The 22,865-nt window shown below is 47.2% G+C and overlaps 2 protein-coding genes across 3 annotated transcripts in view; one reads left to right on the forward strand and one right to left on the reverse strand.

The window, feature by feature from the left end:
• Positions 1–1,241, reverse strand: part of NXT2 (nuclear transport factor 2 like export factor 2) — a 71,023-nt gene extending 69,782 nt beyond the window's left edge. Inside the window, exon 1 of one of the 2 annotated variants that reach the window (XM_042825321.1) lies at positions 1,181–1,241. The gene's annotated coding sequence lies outside the window, so the exon portion shown is untranslated. Of the gene's footprint in view, positions 1–16; positions 114–1,180 lie in introns of those variants that run through there. The other variant, XM_042825322.1, reaches the window with a different exon arrangement.
• Positions 1,242–1,713: 472 nt separating this feature from the next.
• Positions 1,714–22,865, forward strand: IRS4 (insulin receptor substrate 4). The gene is made up of 2 exons (XM_042824868.1): positions 1,714–5,209; positions 20,524–22,865. Exons 1-2 carry the CDS (start codon positions 1,714–1,716, stop codon positions 20,526–20,528), a joined length of 3,501 nt encoding a protein of 1,166 aa, XP_042680802.1. The 3' UTR covers positions 20,529–22,865.

Consider the following 22,865-nt stretch of genomic DNA (forward strand, 5'->3'; position numbering starts at 1 on the left):
ATGCGTTTCTGCTTACATCCAGAGATGGCCTATTCAGAGTCTCTGCCAAGGGAGCCCACAGGTGGATGACTGAGAAGTAGAATCCATACACCAAATAGAAGCCCCACTATTCTTCTTTTAATCGTTTTCTCATTGGGAAAGAATGGAGAAGTACAAATAATGAGGCACTTGCCATCAGCAAAGCAAGCACCAGATTTGGCACGCCAGCTCCCAGTCTGTTACTGGAGGTTCCAGAAAGTATTGGTTCCCACATCCAAGAGGCAGAAAACACCGAGGAACTCATCCAAAAAACATAACAAGCGCGTGGCGGGAGCCGGTGTCGAGCACTGGTTAGAGCTGCCGGCTGAGAGCTCAGAGCAGCGCTGGGAGCAGTGCGGGCATCCGACCACGGACGTGATCTCAGCGCCGAGGGAAAGGACGATCCTGACGGGACCGACCGGCACAGCGCTCAGCACTAACGGGACCTCGGTGGGGGAACGCCTGCAGAAACGGGGACGCAGCACGGACTGCGCGGAGCGGCGGCACCCCTGCTCCCACACAGCCCAGCAGGCAGGTGAAGGGCGGGAAACGGCTCCGCGCCCTCAGCTACTTTATTTAAATGGTGAAGCCCGAAGACAATGAGCTTCGGCTGTGTCTGCGGTTTCAGCCATCACAGAGAAAAACTTCCTGCCGAGGGGCGGCGGGGATGCCCGTCACCTCGAGGCCGACGGGGCGGAGCACAGCGCGGGCTCCGGCCGCCCCTCACGCGCAGCTCCGCGTTCTGCTCCCGGCTCAGCAGCCACCCGCGCGCTGAAGGTTGTTTACTTCCCCCGCGGCGCGTGCGCGCGCCCGCTCACCCTCCCTCTCCCCTCATCCCTGCACTCCGCCACCACCGACGCGCGCCCCACCGGCCAATCAGAACCGCCACTGACCGCGCAGGGGGGGCGGGCACCTTTTAAACAGGAGCCGGGGGAAGGCAGCGACACTGCCTCCCCCCCTCGGCCTGAGGACGCGGCCGCTCATTGGGCGAGGGCCCTGCCCATCTCCCCGAGCGCCCGCCTTCCGCTTGACTCGCGCCGCCGAGTAGCCGCAGCGCCCCGCCCCCGCCTCCTATAGCTGTGTGTGTGAGGCGCCGATTGGGCACCGCCCCACCGCTCGGCCCCCTCCCGTCAGCGCCGGCCCCGCCTCCGTCCCCACGCACCCGTCTCCAGCACAGGAAACACCCCGCCACGCCGCGGCCGGCCTGAAGCCCCCGTCATCTCCCTTTGGCCCGCGGCGCTGTCGCTCCACTGAAGTCCCGCCTCCCCCGGATAGAGCGCGACGAAGCCCTCCCTCAGGCCTCCTCCGATTGGTCCGTTCGCCAGCGGCTGCCGCTCCCCATTGGCCGTCTCTCTGCCACTCCGCCGCGCGGCTCAGCCGGTTCCCTGCTCGGGAGCTCCGCCCGCCGCCGGCCGGGACCCCGCCTCCGTCTCTCCCGGCGCGCGCCCCCGCCCTCCGCGGTCACGTGATGTTTTTGCCGTGGTGCCGCCGAGGCCGCCCGTGTGAGTGCGAGTAGCCGGGCGCCGGCGGGAGGGAGCGGGTAGGCGGGTATCGGGCACGCAAGCGGGCAGCGCCGGGTCCTCCGCGCCGTCCGGCTCCTCATGCGCGGCCCGCGGCGGGCGCTTCCCCGGTGAGGGCGGGTTCCCGCAGCCCGCCCCGTTTCCCCCCTTCTCCGGACTCTGCCTGGCCCCTAAGATGGCGAGCGGCATGAACGGCCCGGGCGGCGGCGGCGGCGGCAGCAGCGGCGCGGCGGTCAGGGGCGGCGAGGAGGAGCCGAGCGCCCGGCACGCGGGAGGCGGAGCCGTGCCCCAGCAGCGGGAACCCGGCGCGGCGGGAGAGGGGGAGCCGGCGGCGGGGGACGGCGGGCGCTGCCCGTCCCCGCAGCCTCACCACCTGCTGCTGCTGTTGCGGCGCTCCCCCAGCGCTTCGCTCTGTCCGCCCGCCGAGGGCTCCGCGGGCCGCGCCGCCCTGGGCCGCGGCGGGCAGCCCCCCCCTGCGGGCCGCGCCGCGCCCCCGGCCTCGTCCTGCGGCGGCGACGACGTGAGGAAGTGCGGCTACCTGAGGAAGCAGAAGCACGGGCACAAGCGGTACTTCGTGCTGCGGGCCGAGAGCCCGCTGGCCCCCGCCCGGCTGGAGTACTACGACAGCGAGAAGAAGTTCAAGAGTAGCCTGCGGACAGGGGGCGGCGGGGCGGCCCCTCTCTGCTGCCCGCCGCCCAAACGGGTCATCCCGCTCTACCAGTGCTTCACTGTCAGCCGGCGCGCCGATGCCAAGCACAAGCACATCATCGCCTTGTACACCAAGGATGAGTACTTCGCTATGCTGGCGGAGAACGAGGCTGAGCAGGAGGCCTGGTACCAAGCCATCAGCGAGCTGATGAGCCAGAGCAAAAGGGGCTGCCTGGAACAGGAGGACCAGGCGGAGCAGCAGGTGGATGAGGATGACGAGCACTACGGGACCTCCCTGAGGCCTGGCACTGTCTTCAAGGAGGTGTGGCAGGTTAACGTGAAGCCCAAAGGGCTGGGCCAGACGAAAAACCTCACTGGAGTGTATCGGCTGTGCCTCTCCAGCAAGGCTATCCACCTCGTTAAGCTTAACTCAGAGGTGCCCTCTGTCCACCTACAGCTGATGAATATTCGCCGCTGTGGGCACTCGGAGAACTTCTTCTTCATTGAAGTGGGCAGATCGGCCTCCATCGGGCCTGGAGAGCTCTGGATGCAAGTCGATGATTCTGTGGTGGCCCAGAATATGCATGAGACTTTTTTGGAGACCATGAAAGCGCTCAAAGCCTTTGCAGAGTTTAGGCCCCGAAGCAAAAGCCAGTCTTCTGGTGGCGGTGGTGGTACCAATCCCATTTCCTTCATCACCACTAGGAGGCACCTGGGCAACCTGCCCCCCAGCCAGACGGGCTTGCAGAGAAGATCAAGAACGGAGAGTGTGGTAGGAGGGACACCTCCAACCACCAAGAGCAGCAACTCCTACCGCTTCAGGACATCCAGTGAGGGAGAAGGAACCATGACTAGACCTTTTAGGTCAGTGACGGGGAGCCTGATCCACCTCAACACTGCAAGGATGAATTTGGGCCGGCAAGAAGGGAGTGGAAGGTACGTTAGAGCCGCATTCAGCTCGTCATATCACACTAGGTCTGCTTCGCTGCCTGTGTCTCATTTTCCCTCTACTACGAGTCCCATCAGTGTTTCTTCCAGCAGTGGCCATGGCTCTGCTTCAGACATGTTGACCAGGCCTTCTAGCTCCTCTGTTTGTGGCTCTCCAAGTGATGGGGGATTTATTTCTTCTGATGAGTATGGCTCCAGCCCTGGAGATTTCAGGTACTTTAGGGTCCGGAGTAATACACCGGATTCCTTGGGAAACACCCCACCTATCAGAGAGGAGAATTGTCTGAGTGAGTACATGTCCATGAGTAAGCAGCAAGCAGACGATAGCTCAAGAGATGATTACATGGAAGCTGAAAAGTGTTTCAGAAAAAGAACTTACTCTCTAACTAAACCAACTTCTGTAGCAGTGCAGCAGAAAACAACACAAACTACAGCTTTGTTGGATGAAGATTCTATAGGAAATCATGGACGATTACTTTACTCTGAAACATCAAAATTGAAAGGTAACCATGAATTGGAGTACAGTGACAGTAATCTTGATTCTGTATGCAACCAAAGCAGGAGTAAAGCCAGGGATGATGGATACATGCCAATGATGCCAGGCGTTGCATCCTCTCTGTCAAGTAACAGTGATTATTTGCCAATGACTCCTAAAAGTATGTCTGTTCCAAAACAGATTAACAATTCATGGTCACCATCTCAGGTTGACTCAAGAGGATATATGATGATGTTTCCAAAGGCAAGCTCTTCACCTGTACGGAGTCCTTTAACTGGATTTATTTCTAAAGGTAGTAACGAGAAGATTGTAAACAATGAATACATGGATATGTCACCTGGTAATTCAGCTCCAAAGCATCCCGGTGATTCAAATTATATACATACCAGTTCTGTTTCCAAAGGTTTCAGTTCGTATTTTTCTTTGCCTCGAAGCTTTAAGGCGTTAACAGGCCAAAATGGTGACCACAGTGAATATGTTCCAATGTCTTCACCTGGAAAACTCCTGTATGGTGGACCAGAAAATGTAAAAAGCACCAACAGCGAAGTTCTGTCTAACGGCATCTCTAAGTCACCAGTGGCGAAAGGTTCAGATGAAGGACTGGTGCAGAACAGGGCTATGAGGCCAACAAGACTCCCCCTCGGTACAAGAGGGAGTAATACTATCCCAAGAATGTATGATCGCACAGTTCCACCTGAGCCAGCAAGTCCTGGTGAATACATCAATATTGATTTTAATGAAAAGGCAAGTAACACACCGTATTCCTTATCCGCAGAAGGATCGCCGTCATCTCTGGGCTCGAGTAGTGACCACAGACAGTCCCCGCTCTCAGATTACATGAGCGTTGACTTGGATGTACAGTCACCAAAAGTAGCGAAAGAACTATCTAACTCTTTAACAGATATTTCAATTTATGCAAGTTCCAGTATTCCTAGAAGCCAACAAAATCCTGACTATGCTAGGCTCTCCTTTGGTACTGCGTGTGTTAGCACTGCGAGTAACAGGACTGATGATTACACAGAGATGACGTTCAACATGGCAGCAACACCACCTCGGCCCTTCGCTGCTGAATCCGATGATGGTGTAAAGATGGATAGTCCTTCTTCCATAGTTAACAGACTGTGCATTGTTGATCGATATGCTGGTAGCAGTAGCTTTTCTGTTCCTAGCGCTGAGCCTCCAATGGGACCGAAAGTTATCCGAGCTGATCCTCAAGGCAGGAGGAGACACAGTTCTGAAACCTTCTCTTCTGCTGGGACTGTGACGACATCCTCCTCCTTCTTTACTGATAGTAGCAAAAGACACAGCTCTGCCTCATTCGATAATGTTTGGTTAAAACCAGATGAAGGCATTTCTGATGGTCAGGAAAGCAAAATGTCCAGGGATACCTCAACTGGATTTCAGAATGGCTTAAACTACATAGCTTTGAATTTGTGTGATGATCCAATAAGCTGTGAGGCAAGTACTGGGACGCCGACTTGCCATCTCCAGAATGGTACTTCAAGTTTGGACAGTGGAGCGTACGTAAGCATAGACTTCACCAGGTCTGATGGTCTGAAGTGTAACGCTGCACGCAAAGGTTCGTAACTTTACAAGCATTTTCCTTTCATGCATGCTTAACTATAGGAATTAAATTGTAACCTAGTATTAAAATGTGGTCTTAAGAATGGGGTAAATGTTGCTATATAATCTGCTCCGGTACAGCTTGTCCTGTAGGAGCGCAGTCACCTAATGACTGAACAAACACAGCAGAGGACGTGGTCCTTGGCCTGCAGGGTATAGGTTTATGTAACTCTCCTAGGCAATTAGAAGTGTTATCAAACTGCCATCTGCTCAGATATTTTTTATAAAATAATTTTGCTAGTATAAACATCTATCATTCTATGTTCTGAATTCTTGTTCTGAGGTTATGATAGCTCTTCTTTTCTCCAATTTGTTTTCTCTTCTTCCTTTCTTATACCTAGATGGTTTTCCCAACTGTTTGAAATTGAAATTAAGTATTTTGTATCGTGGATAAGGAGAGCTGAAAGCTGCTAAATTAGGTTTAGAAATCAAAAGGTGGGGCTTGGATTTGTTTACTGCAGTAAACGTGGGTGAAATGCGTATTTCAGAGCTTTGTGTGTGCAAATGTGTATGCATTTATTTATTTGAATCTTAGGTAAACAAGCTCACATCTCTTTTTCTTCTGAAAGTTTGGTGTGCTACTTTTGAGCTCTGCTCTCCTGAGTATCATGGTGTCCCCTGCAGAAGCCATTCCTGGTGGCTGAGTGGGGTTGTGAGGGGCTCCCACATTTCCTGCCCTTGCACTCACTGCCAACTGAGCAACGTCTGAAGGCGTCTGCTGTGCAGAGATCTGCCTGTTAGAAGGCAGTGAGAAGCCCCTGTGGTAGAGGCAGAACTGACTCTGAGGGGATAAACTCTAGGTCTGAAGCTTTGGAGAGCGGGCTGCCCACTCTCAAGCAGGCAGCAAAGTCTTGCTGAACTTAAGGTAGAGTAGTTTGAGGTGTGTGTAGAAATTTAGGGTGCTGGTGATGGAGAGGAGAATATGGGCATACAGTCAGCTCTTTGCTGTTGTGGTGGGAGCAAATAATAACTGGCTGTTGATGTTATTATACGTATCTCCTGGCCAAGCAGTACTGTAGGATTGTAGATCTCTCTTCTGGTACTAGTGGCCTGTACAACTCCTTGCAGTAATACACCTACCCAGGCAGAAAACCATGTGTGTTGTAAGTGTTGTTTTCTTCTCTTTGCAAATGTGTGTGTAGTCAATAATTGATGACTGCTAAGAGGAAATATTTAATCACTGTTGGACATTGATGTTTGTCTACTTGTCTGTCAATAAAGACAGCAGTAAAGGGACAGGCTGCTTCCGCTTTTTATTTTTTTTAGTTACACTCTTAAATTAAATGATACTTTTTTTCCCTAGTTTTGCTTTAAAACTGTCTGAAGACAGAAGGTATTGTAGCAGCTTAAAATTGTGTAGCCCTTAATAGGGGAAGGTGTAAGCCTGACTCAGCTAGCATGCCATTCACAGTCTGGCAGCAGTGCTTGGGGCTGCTCAGAAATGTGTGGTTTGCCTCAGTGGTTTTTTTTCCCTGCTTTGTTTTGTTGGTTGGAATCAAATTTAGAAGACGTTGAAAGTTGCCAGTCCAAGAAGTGCTTTCTTCCAAAGTTAGTCTTTCAGCACTTCAAAGATTTTTCTGCTAAGTCAAAGAGAAGCTGACTGCCGTAGTGTTTGTTTTTTTCAGAAGCACCCCCAAAGACTGCAGAATTGCTGCTTGATTTCCCTCACATAACTAAAATGTGTGTGATTTCTCGAGAGTGGGGGAAAAAAACAACAAAGGTGATTTCATTTAGTCTGGCCTGCAAATACTACATACTAAGAGCACTTTTCAAGAGACTGGTTAGAAAATGTACTTACTTTAAATGTTTTGTTTACTGCAGCTTCAGCAAAATATCCCCAGGCCTGTGCTTGGGTTTTTTCCTTGTCTATTACAAGTTGCAGGGGGAAGGAGCCTTGCTGCTGGTGTGTTTTGCTGCCAGTCTGCTTTCTGGAAATGAAACATGCATTAAAATGAAATGAAAGAAGCTGTGTATAAAAAAACAAAAACATGGATGCTGGCAGGAAATTAAGCGTGAGAATAGTAAGAGCTTAGGTTGATGTTGCCCAACTAGGGCTAAAAAGAAAACAAAATTTTAAAACTCTGCTTCAAAACAAGGCCTAAGAGTTTTCCACAAAGGGAACATAAAGTATTTATGGTGTGCAGGAGGGCAGGTGGAGGTGTGGGCACATTCGCTTCCAGGTGGCTCAAGGAGTGGGGGGTGGATTGCAGAGCAGCCCGGGCTAACAGGCTAACACACAGCGTTGTGAGGTGGTGGTGTATGGCCGTTTCTTTGGCATGGCTTAAAACTGTTGATTTTAAAGAGATTGTTTTTCAGTCACGTATTAAATCATGTGTTCGAGCTATAGCAAGTCTGATTTTAGAAGTCTGTATTCCCTAACCAGCTCGCCAGTTTCTGATGTGATGAAGCTTTTATTTTAATATTTAAAAAGAATGTCTAATCCAGAAAAAGTGTTCAAGTTCCATTTTGAATAGTGAAAATAAATCCCTATTCTTAAACCTCTGATATCCTGAAGAGGAGGTGCAGTGTACCTGTGTGTAATTGATAGTTTTAATACTTTTGGGGTCTTTGCAGAATTGAGTGCTGTCTTCATTTCTGCATCCCACTTTTCTAGTCTGAAAAATGGTCTGACGTGAACGAAATACATTCTTAAGGAAAATATTTACTAGGTGCATTTACCCTTTACTTCCTAGGAGGGAGGAATATTTACTTTTATATTTATTTTTTATATCCCCATATTTATTTATTTTTATATCCCCGTATTTACTAGACTCTATCAGGGTAGAGATCTTTAATCTCTCTGAACTGCAGTTGTGCTGGAAGGAAAACACTTCCCAACTTCTGTTTGCTTTTTTTGTTTGCTTAAGTTAGATATTGTGTACAGTGACTCAACTGCATTCTCCGAACTGCTGAGAGTAAAATGGAGAGAGATTTCCAATGCATCATTGCCCCCTCATTGTAATTCCCAAACTACTTCTGCTTCAGGTTCACTGATGCGAATCAAACTTTTTTTTTCCCCTTCTCCATTCATGAAATGGGTGGAGGAGGGGAGGGCACTAATTTGAACTGATAAACAGAGCTGGCTTGCAATTCAACCTTTATTTTAGATTTAGGCAAAATTGAGGTCAGGTTTATGTTGGATACTACGATAAAAATAAAATAGGGTTCTGATTTTGAGTGCTTGAAGTTTAAGGAGGTCATTAGCAAAACAGTTTCATCATGAGATCGTTACACAATATTGAAGCAAGCGGTTTGCAGTTTTGATTACGTGCATCTGAGTCATGAAATTTTGTGCTAGGAGTACGGAACACAAAAGCTACTTCAAACAGGGCTTAGCTAATGTATACCTTGTTGTTGGACCTTGTAGAAACTGGGGATGATAATGAGAACGGGGTGGTAATAAACTGCCCATTAATAAATAATGGGTCATGTATAATAAAAGTTTCTTCAGACATAATTAGAAATACTAAACCTACAAAGATACCCTGGTCTCCAAAAAACAAAACAGACTGTTCAGAGTAAATGCAGCACTCAGTGCAATACCAACCCACCTGTTTTACACCTACTCTTTAATCTTACCTCTACCTGATATCCTAATGGTATGTTCAGACATTATGTCAGAAGTTCTCTAAAGTGCAGGATTATAATTTAAATGTTCCTCACCTTTTTAATCTCCTGTGTGAGGTTGCTGTGTATGCTCTGGGAGCTGGGAGGAGGGAAAACAAGTACGGCTGTAAAGGAAAACTTTGATTCTAAATTGTCCGGGTCCTTTATGGTACTTGTGTATTTCAAATGCAAAATCTTGACTGTGATGAACAATGTGCACTTTGAGAAGTTCAGAAGCTGGAAGTTTTAGCTATTGCAAATATAGTAAATTACAGTTTACAGGATACCAGACAAATAACTGCCCCTTTGGATTTCAGAGCCGTGGTTTGTGGAAGTTTGCTTCAAACTGAGGCTCGCTTGTATCAGCAGAACAGTTGGGGTAGGGAACTGCTTAAAAATAGCTTGAACTACCCTACTGAAATGCATCTGACCGCTGCTGTGCAGCCGAAGTCTTGCAAGTAGTGTAGGGATAATAATTCTTTGAAGGAAAAAACCAAAACTTGAAGTCTTGCTGTAACAGATGCTACTTTGTCTTGAGTGACTAACTGTACAAATATAGGGTAACTTTTTCAAGTAGCATACGAGCTACTGAAGGCTGAACAGATTTTTGCCTTGCAGAGTGGGAGTGAGTTAATTATGACATATTTGACCAGGAATCAGATGGGTTTTACTTGTACTCGGTGAGAAAATCTGCGCCGAGAATGTTCCCCTGCTGCTGGGAGCGAATGCACGCCGTGAGTGTTGGGACTCCTGGAAATCGGCTTCCCAGACTAAGGCTGCAGTTGCAGCTGATGTTCGTGTGTCTTTTGGGAAGTCTGACTTTCTGTGATTGTCCTGTAGGTTTAAAGCACTGCTATGGGACACAGGAGTTTTGGGAGGAATCTGATACCGGTGCAAACTGGCTTTTTTTTTTTTTTTCCCTTCAGTCTTTTGATGAAATTTTAAGTATATTATTGTCCCAGCCCTTCCCTCCTGTGCTGCCACAGTGGTGGGCAGGTGGGGCTGTGGGACGCTGTTCCTTGGGCTGGCTGTGGGGCCCGGTGGCATGTTAGCAGGACATTCAGCTGGGAGCTCTGCTGGCTCTGTGTGTGCCCTTCTTTATGAAAGGATCTTTAACGAGTTTTCTTCCTATAGATGGCTGGGAAGGGAGGGTTTATGCCTTGAGGTTTCGGATGGTACAAGAAGAGGTTGTATGGCCGTGTTGTGATTGGTGTGTGCCTGTGTGCTCTCCGGTGGGTCTGTGGTGCTCTCAGCACATGCTGAATAGTACCCACTGTGCTGACTGAAGTAACAAGGTTGTTTTTTTCCTGATCCAACGCAGGAAACAAACTCTGCAGTGATTTTGTTTAACTACTGTTGTGATCAAATGTGTCATTCTTCAATCCAAAGGAAAGTGGAATGTTAAAACTGGAAGGCAGGTGAGAGAGGAGAGCCTCCTGTTTTCTGGGGGCGTTTATTATTGCTGTTTTATCCTAAAAATGTAGTGCTTGTATGACTCATCCATCAGGGGTCTGTGAGGACCTGGTTGGAGATGAGCCCCATGGCTTTCCCTATAATTTGCTGTTTGTCTGTCTTTCACTTTTAGCTTTGGCATATCAACAGCAATCCAGTGATTGAGTTGTGCTGTTGTCTTATGAAAGAAGAACCTTGCAGTATAAAGCAATTAATAAAAAGGAAAAAGTGTGTTCTAGTTTTAATCAAGCCCTATGTCTCTGTAAAGGTCACTGTGCTTAGAGGTGCTTACATGTTAGTTGGGAGCCTTCAGCAGTTGGGATGTGTGACATTCTTGAGGGCAGGGGGAAGACAAAAGTAAACGAGCCTGACTCATCAAAGGCATCTCTGAGGCGTTGCTTGACATCACAAGGATATCTTATCTAAAAGATCTTGGACATGTGTTTGGATTTCTGGAGATTCTCTTTGGGTGGGGCACTACCCCTACAGCAGCAGTAATAGACTGTTGGGAAGGGTTCTCTGCCTTGACCGACTGCATCGTGAGGGACAAAGGTTGATTAATTCAGAACACTGTTTTTCTGGCCATTTGGCCATATTCCTGAATGCTAACAGTCCGAATTGCTAGTGTGTGTGTGCACAGGTGTGTGCTATGTGCCAGTGATTTCTGAGTTAAGTGTGAGGGCTGATCTTCCTTAATCTTCTGGGAAGAAAGGGCTTTTGAAAGAGATGGCTTATGCTGAAATTAATACGGTTAAGATTTAGATGTAATTCCAAGGTGATGATACAATCTAATGCGACCAAACAAAATTCAGAGATTTTTAATTAATGCTGAAAGGTGAGCGGTGCTTCTTTTTACTGCATGATATGCATGTGTGTATCATGAGCTTACAAATATCTCACTGAATTGTTATTTCATTTATACAGTATATAAGGAGAGTATTTCTTTTCTCACTGGGACATGAAGGGCTCATAAATGTGCTAATCAATTGGAGAAGGTTTTCACTTTTAAGAGAACGGGGTTTTGCAGAATGACAGAAGATAACAACATGTTGGTTTTCTATTTCTGACAGTCACGGGAAATATGAAGTGCAAGAATTCTGGTAAAACTTGCTTCTAAATTTATAGGGGCATTAATGAATAATACCCTTCTTTTGCAGGAGGTGGTGTGATTCTTTTCCATGCTTGTGCCAGGCTAGCCTGCTTTACTGTTCACAGCTCTTATTGAACAGGTGAATTTGCAGTAGGACTTTCTTGACACCTGGGTGGCTGGAGCCTGAAATGCTTTTGGATTTGGTGTTATTTTTCACACGGAGATCGTGGGGACACCTGGAGTTTGCAGAGTTCTGAATGCAAGTGATGCTTTATTAAATAAATGAGAGCCTGTCGTATACAATACCAGGAAGAGCTACTGATGTGACCCATGTGATAACTCATTCATGTGAAACTCCCATTTAAGGTGTTGGCAAATATTACAGTTTTATGATGGCTTATTGCCAACTGAATTAATATGGCCTTGATAAGCCATTAAACAGTGCAGAAAGACACCTCCCTGAGTCCAGGCACCTTGGGTTTCCTGGTGTAAGCAGCTGGTGCTTGCTGGGGTGAATGAGCTGAGGGCGCTCATAAGTATTCCAGGTCATCTCCAGCTTGTTTGTAAATAGAAGTCTAAAACAATGTGGGCTAGGGGGTCAAAAAGAAGCAAAAATAGTTTATGGAATATCATGTGTTCTAAGTTTGTTTATTAGAAATAATTGTGAGCTACTTGGTTTTCAATAATAGCATCACTGTTCAGGCTTTTGGAGCATTTGCTTTTGTGTGAGGGATGTTTGGAGGTATTTACCATCTATATTTAACTCTGTGGTGTTTTTTTTGGGTGGTGGTGCTGTTTTATGTTTGCTTTTAGAAACGTGTTTTTAAGTTGCAGATTGTGGTGAACAGGGTAGTAGTTTAGAATGAGCTTAAAAACTGAACAGGCTTGATTTTGAGGTCATTCAGACAGTACTATGACAGTGAATCTGTCACCCCTACTCACACAGTTGCAGAAGCTGAGCAGGTAGGCAGGAGTGAGATCCTGTATTCGGTGCCACCAGCTTGAGTGCGTTAGTCCCCATCTTGAAGAGCCCATCAGTCAGAAGACGAAATTGGAGAGATGGATGAAATGTAATGTGCTGGGGTGGAGAGCAAGATAGTGATCGAGGTGGCTGCCATTGGTAGTGAAGATAAGCACCTGGAAGAGATAAAAGGCTGTCTGAGAAAGGTTGTGAGAGAGGAAGCTGGTGGAGGCACTTGGAAGGGCACGCACAAAGCAGGCAGTAATGGGAGGTAGAGCTATAAATACGGTGGTTGTAATGGTTTATATGACTTGAAGAGGATGAGGTAAATGTCAGAACGTGGGCCAGGTTATTAATTTTGGTGAGAGGAATGTGGGCCAACATGTATCTCCGAGTTAGGAGCGTGTCCTGGATTTACTTCTCCCTCTTAGATGTGGAATGTGTTGTTTTTGTTGTTGTTTTGTTTTTGTAAGTTAGGTTTCCTGCAGCCACGTGACTGATGGATTTGGTGAGGCAGGGATGTGGGGATGTGTGATGGAGCACAGAATCTCCCTGTGTGGGGTCACTGTGCATTCAGTTAACGTGATGTGGACCTGCATCTTATGATCTTTCTGAGACTTTGATCCAAAAGCAGATGAAGCTGCTCTGGCATTACTGTTTCTTTTTCGTTTCTGTTGTAGCAGATCTTTAGGCAGCGTCTCCAGATTCAGGCAGTCTTCTAATGTTAGGGGCCTGGGGGTGTATTCACCTTCAGAGCTGTAACTGGTGTAAGTGCACTGGGAGTCCAGCTTAAGGAGGTCCCAGTACACACCTGATTAAAACTTGGCTGTGTATAGGCATAGTGTAACTGACCTCTTGTGAGCTCTGGAGCCGCCTCGGGGAGCTGAAGGCCCTCTGTGGCTGCTGTGTGCTGGGATTGAGAGGGCTTTGCCTCATGCATGCTGCCCAATCCTCTTCTTCCCCTCCTGCAAAAACGAGCACTGTGGGGATTCTCTTGCAGACTCAATGACATGATAATTAGAAAATGGAAAAAAAACAATGCGTGCCACTGCTTGGTGTGGTAGCAGGCAGGGGCTGATGCAGAGCGCTCTGTGCAGGCACATGTGGGCTGAAGGCAGGGCTGAGGGCGGTGTGGTCGCCTGGTATGTGGCTGCACAGCAAGTTTCTGCCTCTGACAGTCACTTATGGCAACAGAGGTGAAAGAAGAAAAATGCTGAATGCTTTCAAGTGTCAATGACTAAAGGGGTTGGGAAGAGCAAAGGATGAATTGGAAGATGTGAGACTTCCTTATAGAAAGGAAGTATCGTGAAAAGAGACTTGAAAGGTGTTCAGCCGTGCCATTTGTCATGAATGACAGGGTCTTTTGTCTCTGAGTTGTGTTGGTGGTAATGGCTGCCTCCGTTCAAAGCAGACCTGCAAGCAGACATCGCCTGGCTGAGGAAGAGCAGCGCAGGCTGATAGAGCACCTCCCTAGGCATGCTCTCAGCCTCTGATGCTTTTTCAGCTTGGGGGATTTCCTGAGCCTGATGCTGTGTCTGTTTCATGACCTGGTATGGGTCTTTGCTCCAAGTACTTTTCCAGTCTCTCTGATGCTGTGTAATGCTGTGTATCTGCGGCAGCTTCTGGTCACCCAGTGCGTGCTGTACACAGGCCTCTTTGCATCTATTTTGGACCTGACTTCTTTTGGCAGCCCATCATTGTGTATTGGAGGAGATAATGAGCTCTATCTTTCCCCTCCATGCCACTTAGGATTTTGTAGATGTTGTATCCTCTTCTGCCATGCTCAGCTTGTGTGCTTTGGCGGCTTCCTGCACCTCATGCAGTGGGGACACACTGTATCTGTGTTCTTAAAATTAACTGCTGCCTTCCAGTGCCTCCATACAGGCTGGTTGCTCCAGGTCCTTTCTGAAAGCGGGAAGCAGACCTGTGCTGCCCTGTACCCGTGTTCCATGTGGCTGTGGTCTTTTTCTCGTTGTTTCCCAGCAGTTCTCAGCATCTGCCTTGCAGGAAGAGTACAGGTGGAAAACATTCCTCTCTGCTGATTATGGGCTCTCAACCTTTGTCACTAGAGTGGAGCAAACTGCAGCAGGTCGTACTGCCATAAGGCACACAAACAAGGTCTGTTTGGCTAAAATTTAGCTGTTTTCTGCCAGCTGGGAGGTCAGCCAGAGCGTTCTGCTACAGCTTTTTTTTTTTTTTTTTTTTCAAAAGCAGAACTTTTTTCTTCCTTCTGCAACATGGAAATTGATATGCTAAGCTCCTCTGCTTTGATGTGGACAGACATTCATTCGTAGTATCATCTTGCTGTATTGGGAAGGATGTTTAGTTTTCAAAAACAAACAAACAAACAAAAACCAAGAAAGACAGCTGACTGGTTTGGTTTGACTTGATGTTCCAGCCCTGCCAGAACAGCACGTGAGCTTCCTAATTCTAGGAATAGTGTTGGTGAAGGATGGGAAACCAGGGAGTGTGCATAATGCCTTCCTAGAAACTCCAGTACTGTTCACTGTAGCAGGAAAAGAAGCCGCTGCTGCAGGAGATAAGGAATTTCTGCGAAGTAAATAAAATGATCACAGAGCATGGGAGAGGTTTTTTTAGCTTGTGAAGTTGCCGAGCACTAAGTACTGGAACCCTGCTTTGAGCTGTAGAAAGAGTATTTATTTCCAGGGTTTAGAAACACAAAGTTACTCTTACATCTTGAAGAGGAACTTAATTCACTGGGATGTGCTGTTACCAATTGCTTTGTTTAAATGGTTTGTGCAACGAAACATAGATCATGTAACAGTTTTCTTTTTAACAAGTTATGGGTTTTTTGCTCATGGAAAGGTCAGTCAAATCACAGGCACAAAATATATTCATTAGCTTAGTTTGAACATCATTGTTTTGTTGCTGAATGGAGGAAGTATGTGAAATATGTGCTTAATGGTATGGGTATAGCTGAGCGTACACCCAAATAAGGATGTTTCTGTGTGTCAGGGCCTTGATTGGGTTACTCAGGTACAGCCACTGAGTGTGCAGCGCTCCAGTGAGAGCAAGCAGTGCTCAGTCAACGTGCCTGTTTCTCTGATACGTGTTTGTCGAGTTGGCATCCGAGTGTGCGAGTTGAGAAGAAATCCTGTACTCAGATAACGCCGCTTGCCCCTGAGTTATGCCATTAAGTTAAAACAAATCCATTCCCCCGCCAGGCTGTGCTCTGCAACATGTCGCACCGCTGGGATGCGGCGTCCCACGGCACTCCTGCACGTGCCTGTTGTGCCCAGGTGCTGCTGTGCCCGGTGCTGTGCTGTGCAGCAGGACGCCGTTGCTCGCTGTGCGCTGCTGTTCTCGGCCTTCTGATCTGCGCCAGTCTGCTGAACGCCGACTTCCCCTAACCTGAGGTTCAGGAAACTGAGAACTTCGGTGGTGTTCTTCAGAAGGCTTTAAATTGCCTTAGTCTTTGATGTGGAGATCTTAATCATTTAATTATCTTAAATTAATATCTTCTGTAAGCAAAGCTTTTATCCTTTTAGGAATCAGTTGCAGGATTATGTCAATAAAAGGCCTTCCTGTAAAAACATACTATTTAGGGAGGATTTCTTGGAGGGAAACAGGACGTGTCTGCTCTGCTCCTAAAACCTCGTGGTGTGTTTTAAAGCAGTCTGACTTGTGTGACCTTCGTAATTCAGGTGCAGGAAATGAAGTGTGTATTGGATATATTCTCATCTGATGCGCTTCCAAATAGAACACACAGAGTGCACAGTCTAAATAATTAAGACTGATCTAATCCTCTGCATCTAATTTCTATGAAACTATGGATTTCTTGTTCATAGAAAACACGCAGAGCTCTTTTTTAGCACATGAATTTTGAACAAAATGTTTTTCTGGGCAGTGTCTTGCTGCCATCCCAGTTCAAACATTTGCCCTTGTAGTTTCTCTTCTGTCTTCTCAGTCTTTTCCTTCTAATCATTTATTCCTTGGGAAGATGACAGCTCTGTGTAGTTTCATAATCAGATCCCATCTCAAAAGGATAAATTTAAGTTGACTTGTGCGCTGTGGAGAACATTAGTTTAGTTTCCCAAGCTCTGCTTATGTGTTTTGAGAGGTGATCTGTGAAAGGTTTCTGGATGCTTTCTGCATTCATTCTCCATACTGAATGCTCATAGGAAGTTGAATTTAGGAACAAAGCTGAAGTTGGAATAAACAGGAGAGTCCTGCACACGGTGCTATAGGAACTACTTCAAGTAGTGTATTTCTAGTGCTTTGAAAATAGGAGGTTTTGAGTTCAGGCTTTTTCTGCTGGTGCTGCTGCAGTGACCAGTTACCAGATCTGTTTCTTACCTTGAGGTGGATTGAAGAGATCTTGGAAAAGCCCCTGAAAGCCAGGGGCGTGCTTACACCAGCTCTGACAGCACAAATCGTCTTCAGAGCTGACCAGTGAGTTTCATTCAGTGCCATTTGTTTTGCGACCCGGGCTGTTCTATGAGCGTTGTTCCTCCCTTCCTGGCCAGCCCACACCTCTTGTCTGCTTTCCTCTTGGAAGACACGCGTTGTTTATCTGACAGCTCCCTTTGCAGTTCCATCAGTGTTGAGTCAAATACATTCATGTGGTATTGGCAACGAAGCACTAATCATGTTTCATATTGTTGATCAGCAAGTCTCAAATGTGTGTTGTGAACATGGAAAACTGTTGACTGGTGGATCTTGTTGTGGACACCGAGGTAAGAAGATCTGCCTTGCAGGGACTGTGCTGCTTTCCCTGGTGCCCTTTGTCCTGCATTAGTATCACGGGCATGGGGAGGTGAATTCCTGCAAATCTCGGTGCCTGAGCACTGCTATAGTCCTGGGATAGAAACCACCCCTTTTCCTAAGAACCTTCTCGTGAGGAACCACTTGGAGGTGGAAATCCACAGCCCTGCTCTGGGTATTAGCAGCACTACAGGCAGCGGCCTTTTCTCCTCAACACTGCCCTGTTTCAAAGCTCTGACTGATCACTGCTCCTGTGTGTGCACAGCTGGAGCTGCCTTCACAGAAATGGAGCCACACACAGGGTCCTGTGAGCAGCTGAGTTCCTGCTGGTAGCAGCTGTAGCCCTGAGAGCTGTGGGGCATCCTGGGGGTGCCATGGGAAGCTGCTGCTGTTGGCCGTGGTGCAGCTCCACAGCTCAGAAGCAGTTGCCTGGGCTGCCCTGGTGCTGCAGGGACCCCTCTGTTCGTGGGCTCAGTTTGTGGGAGGGGCACAGGGTTGCTTCAGTGTCCTGAGGGGGTGTGAGCGGGGGCCCTTCCTGTACAGCTGTATCTATAGCCATAAATAAGTGCTGAGGCTTTTGTCTTGCCAGAAAAGAGGCGATGAGCAGCAGCCAGCTGTGCTGCTCCAGCTGCAGTGCTCATTTCCAGCATTGAGGAGCTCAGAGCATTGCTGGCAGCCAGCAGCTCTGGTCTGAGATGCTCAGGGTGTCGTGAGGCTGCTGTCAGCTGTAGGTGATGTCACCTGGGGCTTTCTTCTGTTTGTTTGCAGTTCATACGACTTTGTTTTAGCTTCAAAACTAAGGGGAAATGTGAAAACTGTTGTTTATAATCATGGGAGAGGAGGAAGAAATCCTTGTGTACTGCCTGGCAAAGAGCTGGGAGTGCTGTGCGGCCCTGCCCAGGAGCACTGGGAGCTGTGACAGCTCAGCTGAGGCCGTTCTGGTTCCCTACAAACTGATGTGTCAGCTGGGGCTGCGATTTGCTCCCTCTTAGCTAGCATTAGTTACCCTGCTCCTGTGTTGTGCCGGGTTCGTTCAAAGAACCGCAGTTAGGAGTGCAGCAGGTTTTCCTGCTCTTGGGCTTTTCCTTCTTTCCCTCTCAAGCATCTGAAATGCCATTTGGCAGTTTATAAAAGTTTCTACAAACTTGGAGGTATTTATAAGTACTGAGCTGTGCCACATGGGATTATCCTGCTCAGACGGCCCGGCCCTGGCTGCTCCCGGCGCTGCGGGTGTGCTGGTGGGGATCAGAACAACTCGTCAGGCAGCTTCCAGGTGAGTGTTAGGTGTGGAGCAAAATGCACTGCCAAAAGCAGAGACAGTTTTTGAAGTTCCTTTCATGTAAGCTCATAGGTGCGGAGCAGGGAAGGGGTGGGGGGTGTTGGTAGATGTTAATTTGTCCTGAATGCAGGTTTAATGCAGAAGCCTAGGCTGTTCCGATGGCTCACTGGTGTGCATTGCTGAGATGTGATTGGCCTCAGGCTGTGGTAGTGTTGTGTTTTCGTCCTTTGGTCCTACAACGAAATACTTATCTGAAGGGGAAGAGCATTTCAGAAATAACAGCTTCACTCGGCCTTTGTGAAAACAAAGCTGCAGTAACACATTGCGCCTTGTGTGTGCCGAGGAATGGCCCTTTGTAGCGATCTTAGGATGTCTGTGAAATAAGAGAAATGGGTGTATTTTTTTTTTTTCTGGCTGTTTTCCTCAGATTTCAGAAAACGAGTTGCTGCGTCTTTGGGGAGCGGTGCCCAGCCCTGGTGCCGGACCCAGCAGCTCAGCCCCTCTGTGCCCCGCCGTTCCGGCAGAGGCAGCGCCTGGGGCAGCCCTGCACTGCTGCCTGCTGCCTTTTGAAGAGGCGGTGTTCTCTGCAGGGCTGTGAAATCTGAGCTCCTGTAGCTTAGGGTGGAGTCGGTGTGTTTAACGTGTGCGTGCTTCATGGGATGGGATATGCAAGTAAACATACAGGTTTACATTAGTATACATAACATTTGCTTGTGTTCTTCATGTTCTTCAGCATATTCCTGGGGCAGAGTTAATTTGGTACTGAACTTTCTGTAGCAAAACGCTGAGACCCAACTGCCGTCCTTGTGGCCCCATGGAAAGTACAGCTCCTGTTGGGGCCGGGGCCCCTCTACTGCTGCAGGCTGAGATGCCCTTTGTAGGACCGCTCTCCCAGATGGCAGGAAGCTCTCCCTGAGCAGTGGGAGCTTGTGCAGCGTGGTTTGGAGTGAGGAAGTGAGACTGCTCCTATGTTTGATGTTTCCTGAAGACTTTCTCCTTTACCCTAGCTGCCATTTGTGCTCTGGTAGCAAACCTGCTTACTCCCTCCCTGTGTGGCAGCAGGGGCCGGTCCTGCAGATGGGCAATGCGAGGGAAGAGTCACCCAGTGCCCTGAGTGGCTGGGGGCCGTGCTGAAGAGGGGAAGAAGGACATCTGCAGATGCCATCTCTGCCAGGGGAGGAATGGTGGGGGAAAACAGCTGCTGGAAGAGTGGAGACTTCTTAGTAGATGCAGCCCACGTGCTTTGTGAGCATAAATGCACAATGGGAAGGGCAGTGCTGGAGATATAAGCGGTCCAGAAGGATGTACAGCTCAGGGAATTGTTGTGCTTAGATAAGCAAAGGGTAAAAATAACAGAAGTGATGGAAGGGGACAATCTGTCAGGACTGTGATACTGTGGGTTGGCTGACAGTGGCACTCCAGAGTGAAAATGAGTGTTCATACAGCTGTGCTGGGAGTGGGAAGGGTTTGCAGTGAGCTGAGACGTGGCTGTCGGTATGTTCCAGTTGTGCTCTCACCACCAGGTATTTGCCTCCCCCCTTTGGGTGTTCCCATCCCAGGAGTCTGTGGAGTCACTCTTACCTTGACACACACGTGTGTAATCGCAGAGCTGGTGTTGTTCTCTGGGGCCATCTTCCCTGCCGTCCCACCTCTGTCCTGTCACCCAGAAATTCCTTCCTGCTGTACTCGAGGGTTTTCTCCTCTCCTCTTACTGAGCACTTTGTATTTTGCTTTTTCCGGTCACTTTGAGGCCACTGGTTTTAGCTGACAGCAGTAAAGATGGTTCTGGAGGTTTGTTGCTGCAGATGTGCACTTCTGTACGGTGGGTTGCCTTTCAGAGAGACAAAAAGGAAAACTACACTTGGAGGTATTTGTTGTTACAACTAAATTATGCTTTTTCTTGAAAAGTTGAGGCCAGGGCACACAGTTGTTGTGACTTGCAGTGTTTATATTGCAGTTCTCTGCCTGTTGTGTATAGGACTGTTTGTAGTTACACCGGGGGTGCACAGCCCTGCCAGGGAGCTGCCTGCATGCAGCGCTGTCCCTTCTGCCATGAATGAGCTCCATGCATTCTCCTCACTAGCAAACGTTTATTTCCCATGTAACTTGCATTTAAAATATCACCTTTTTTTTTTTTTTTTTCCCCTTCCTTTCCAGACTGACTGCATTGCCATGGAAACCATAGTTGGAAGAGAAGACTTTTCTGCTGGAAACTCCAGAAACTGTGTGGTGCTTTTGGAAGCCAAGCTCAGCTCCAGCCGGCTACTTTCATTTCCACCAGCACGGACACATCCTTCCAATTAGTTTTGTCATAGACATCAGCTCTCTACAGTTGAATTAATTTGAATTGAGATTTTTTCATAGCTGTGCTTTGGTGATGGAAATTGGTCTTTCCTGTCATGTCTATCTGAGAGGCAGCACGAGTGCTAATGGGAGTTCCTTACACGCCCTTCTCTTCCTCCTGCCTCTCCCATTAATTTGTTTTTATTTATATTCTGAGATGTCAAAGCTGGTTTCTGATGTCTGCTTACCGTGGGTTTTGCTTCTCTGGTACGTTAACAAGTGGTCAGCTTAAAACATGCTGTTAGTGGAATTCGGGCAGTTCGGAGCTTTCTTTGGGTGGGCGGGAGGAGGAGGGAGAGGTTGAGGGAGAACCTGCAGGGCTGAACCGGTCTAGAAAGGAGAGACCTCTTCTGCCTTTTGTTTTGTTTTGCTTTCATGGTACGAGAGACTTCTTGATCATAGGCTAGAGTACTTTAAATCAAATGTCTGTCACGGCTTAAGCTGACTTTTTTGCTCAGAATTTTGGTATGTACAAAGTAGGATTAATGGGCTGGTTGTCTCGTAGGTTGTTTTTGTTCTTACCCTCATGATACTTGTTTATAAACATGAATTGTGTAAAATGAGGTTTTGTTCATGCATTCAAATGGAGGAGTGCAGAGTCATATCCAGCGTTTGTGACTTCTGCGTTACATTTGTCAGCTGTAGCTTCTTAAAGAAAAACCACCCTAATTGATCTTACTTTCAGCCAAAGTCCCGTCTTTAATTTGGGACTGTTTTTGTTCTTTCTTTGTGGCATAATGGGACGAAGTAAAATATTGGCTCTTCAGTTGTCCTTACCCCAGTTATAGGAGTGCAAACAGTGATTATTTGACACTTTCTAAAATAAATTGCAGAAAAATCAGGGCTTAAGTTCTTCACTCTAGTACTGATAAATATATATATATATAATTTTTTTTGGTTGAAATGAGTTTAGGCTTTTAACACTGCTATAAACGTAAAGAGCATGACACTAGTTGTTGGTACATGCCATGTATAATGAAAGGCACTGACCATTGGAAAAGGGTTTAGAAGTGGTACATAAATCCTCATGCTGTACTGCACCACACAGCTGTACTCCTCTCCTTGTATATTGTACAACAACCAGTCGGGCTGCCTCGCTCTAACACACAACCTTTACAATAGCGGTACGGTTTGTAGAAGCCATCAGGCACCGTCACTTTTGCTCGGTGGTGTGCACCCAAATCTGTTTTTGAGTAGGATTAAACTGTGCACGTCAGGTTTTGGAGACGACTCTTTGGGAGGCTGGTACCCATCAGTTGACGCAACGTCCGGTGACTGGAAGAACTGTTGTACAGGGTTTAAAAGCACAGATTGTGATTCTGGAAGAGAAGTTTAAGTCGGTACGGATATTTGTTGCTGCTAAACATACACTAATGAAAAATATGACCACTTTTCTAGACCATGATACTGTCTTGCCATATAGCTTTTGTTTGGTCTTGTAAATTAATAATGCAATACGTAGACAGCTTTTTATAAAGCTTTTCATCTTTTTTAAGAAACCATAATTTGGATGAAGAGATAGTTCTAAACCTTTAACGCAAAAGGAAAGGTTGTTTTGAAGAAAAACGTACATACCTATTTCATATTAGATCCCTGAGGCTGCCATTGTACAATATACAGCACTGATTTAATAAATGCTGAATAAATAATTAAATGGGTAACCTCAACTAGAGTGGTACAAATACTAACAGGTACGGCATAATAAATATGCAATCTTTTTGAATCTCTTAGTTTACAGCAACTAATTTATTCAGTATTGTGCTGGAAGAACATTTTCAGAATATGTAAAACATATCACTATATATACTACCTTCCAGCTACCCGTTTATGCTGCTGTATAGTACAAAATACCAATGATGGAACAATGTTTGTCCTGTAAATTTAATTTGATACTGGACAGTTATCGTCTGTACAAACTAAAACATATATGGTTGAAACTGTTCATTATATTTGCTATTTCTGCTTCACAGATCTGTTTTAAAGTTGAGCTGATTGATCTGGCTTTGTCTTCCATTGTAAATATTGTTATGTTGTTTTCTTTGTAAAACACATCGCATCTGCGGTTCTGGGAGACTGGCTTGAAGCTCTGTATAGTGTTTATATTTATCTGACTTGGCTTTCCATAGAGCTACTTGCAGTAAATACGTGTTCATGTA

This window comes from Centrocercus urophasianus, unplaced genomic scaffold, assembly GCF_019232065.1.
Source record: "Centrocercus urophasianus isolate 14NV4802_14NV808 unplaced genomic scaffold, USGS_Curo_1.0 seq_24, whole genome shotgun sequence".
Lineage (NCBI taxonomy): Eukaryota > Metazoa > Chordata > Aves > Galliformes > Phasianidae > Centrocercus > Centrocercus urophasianus.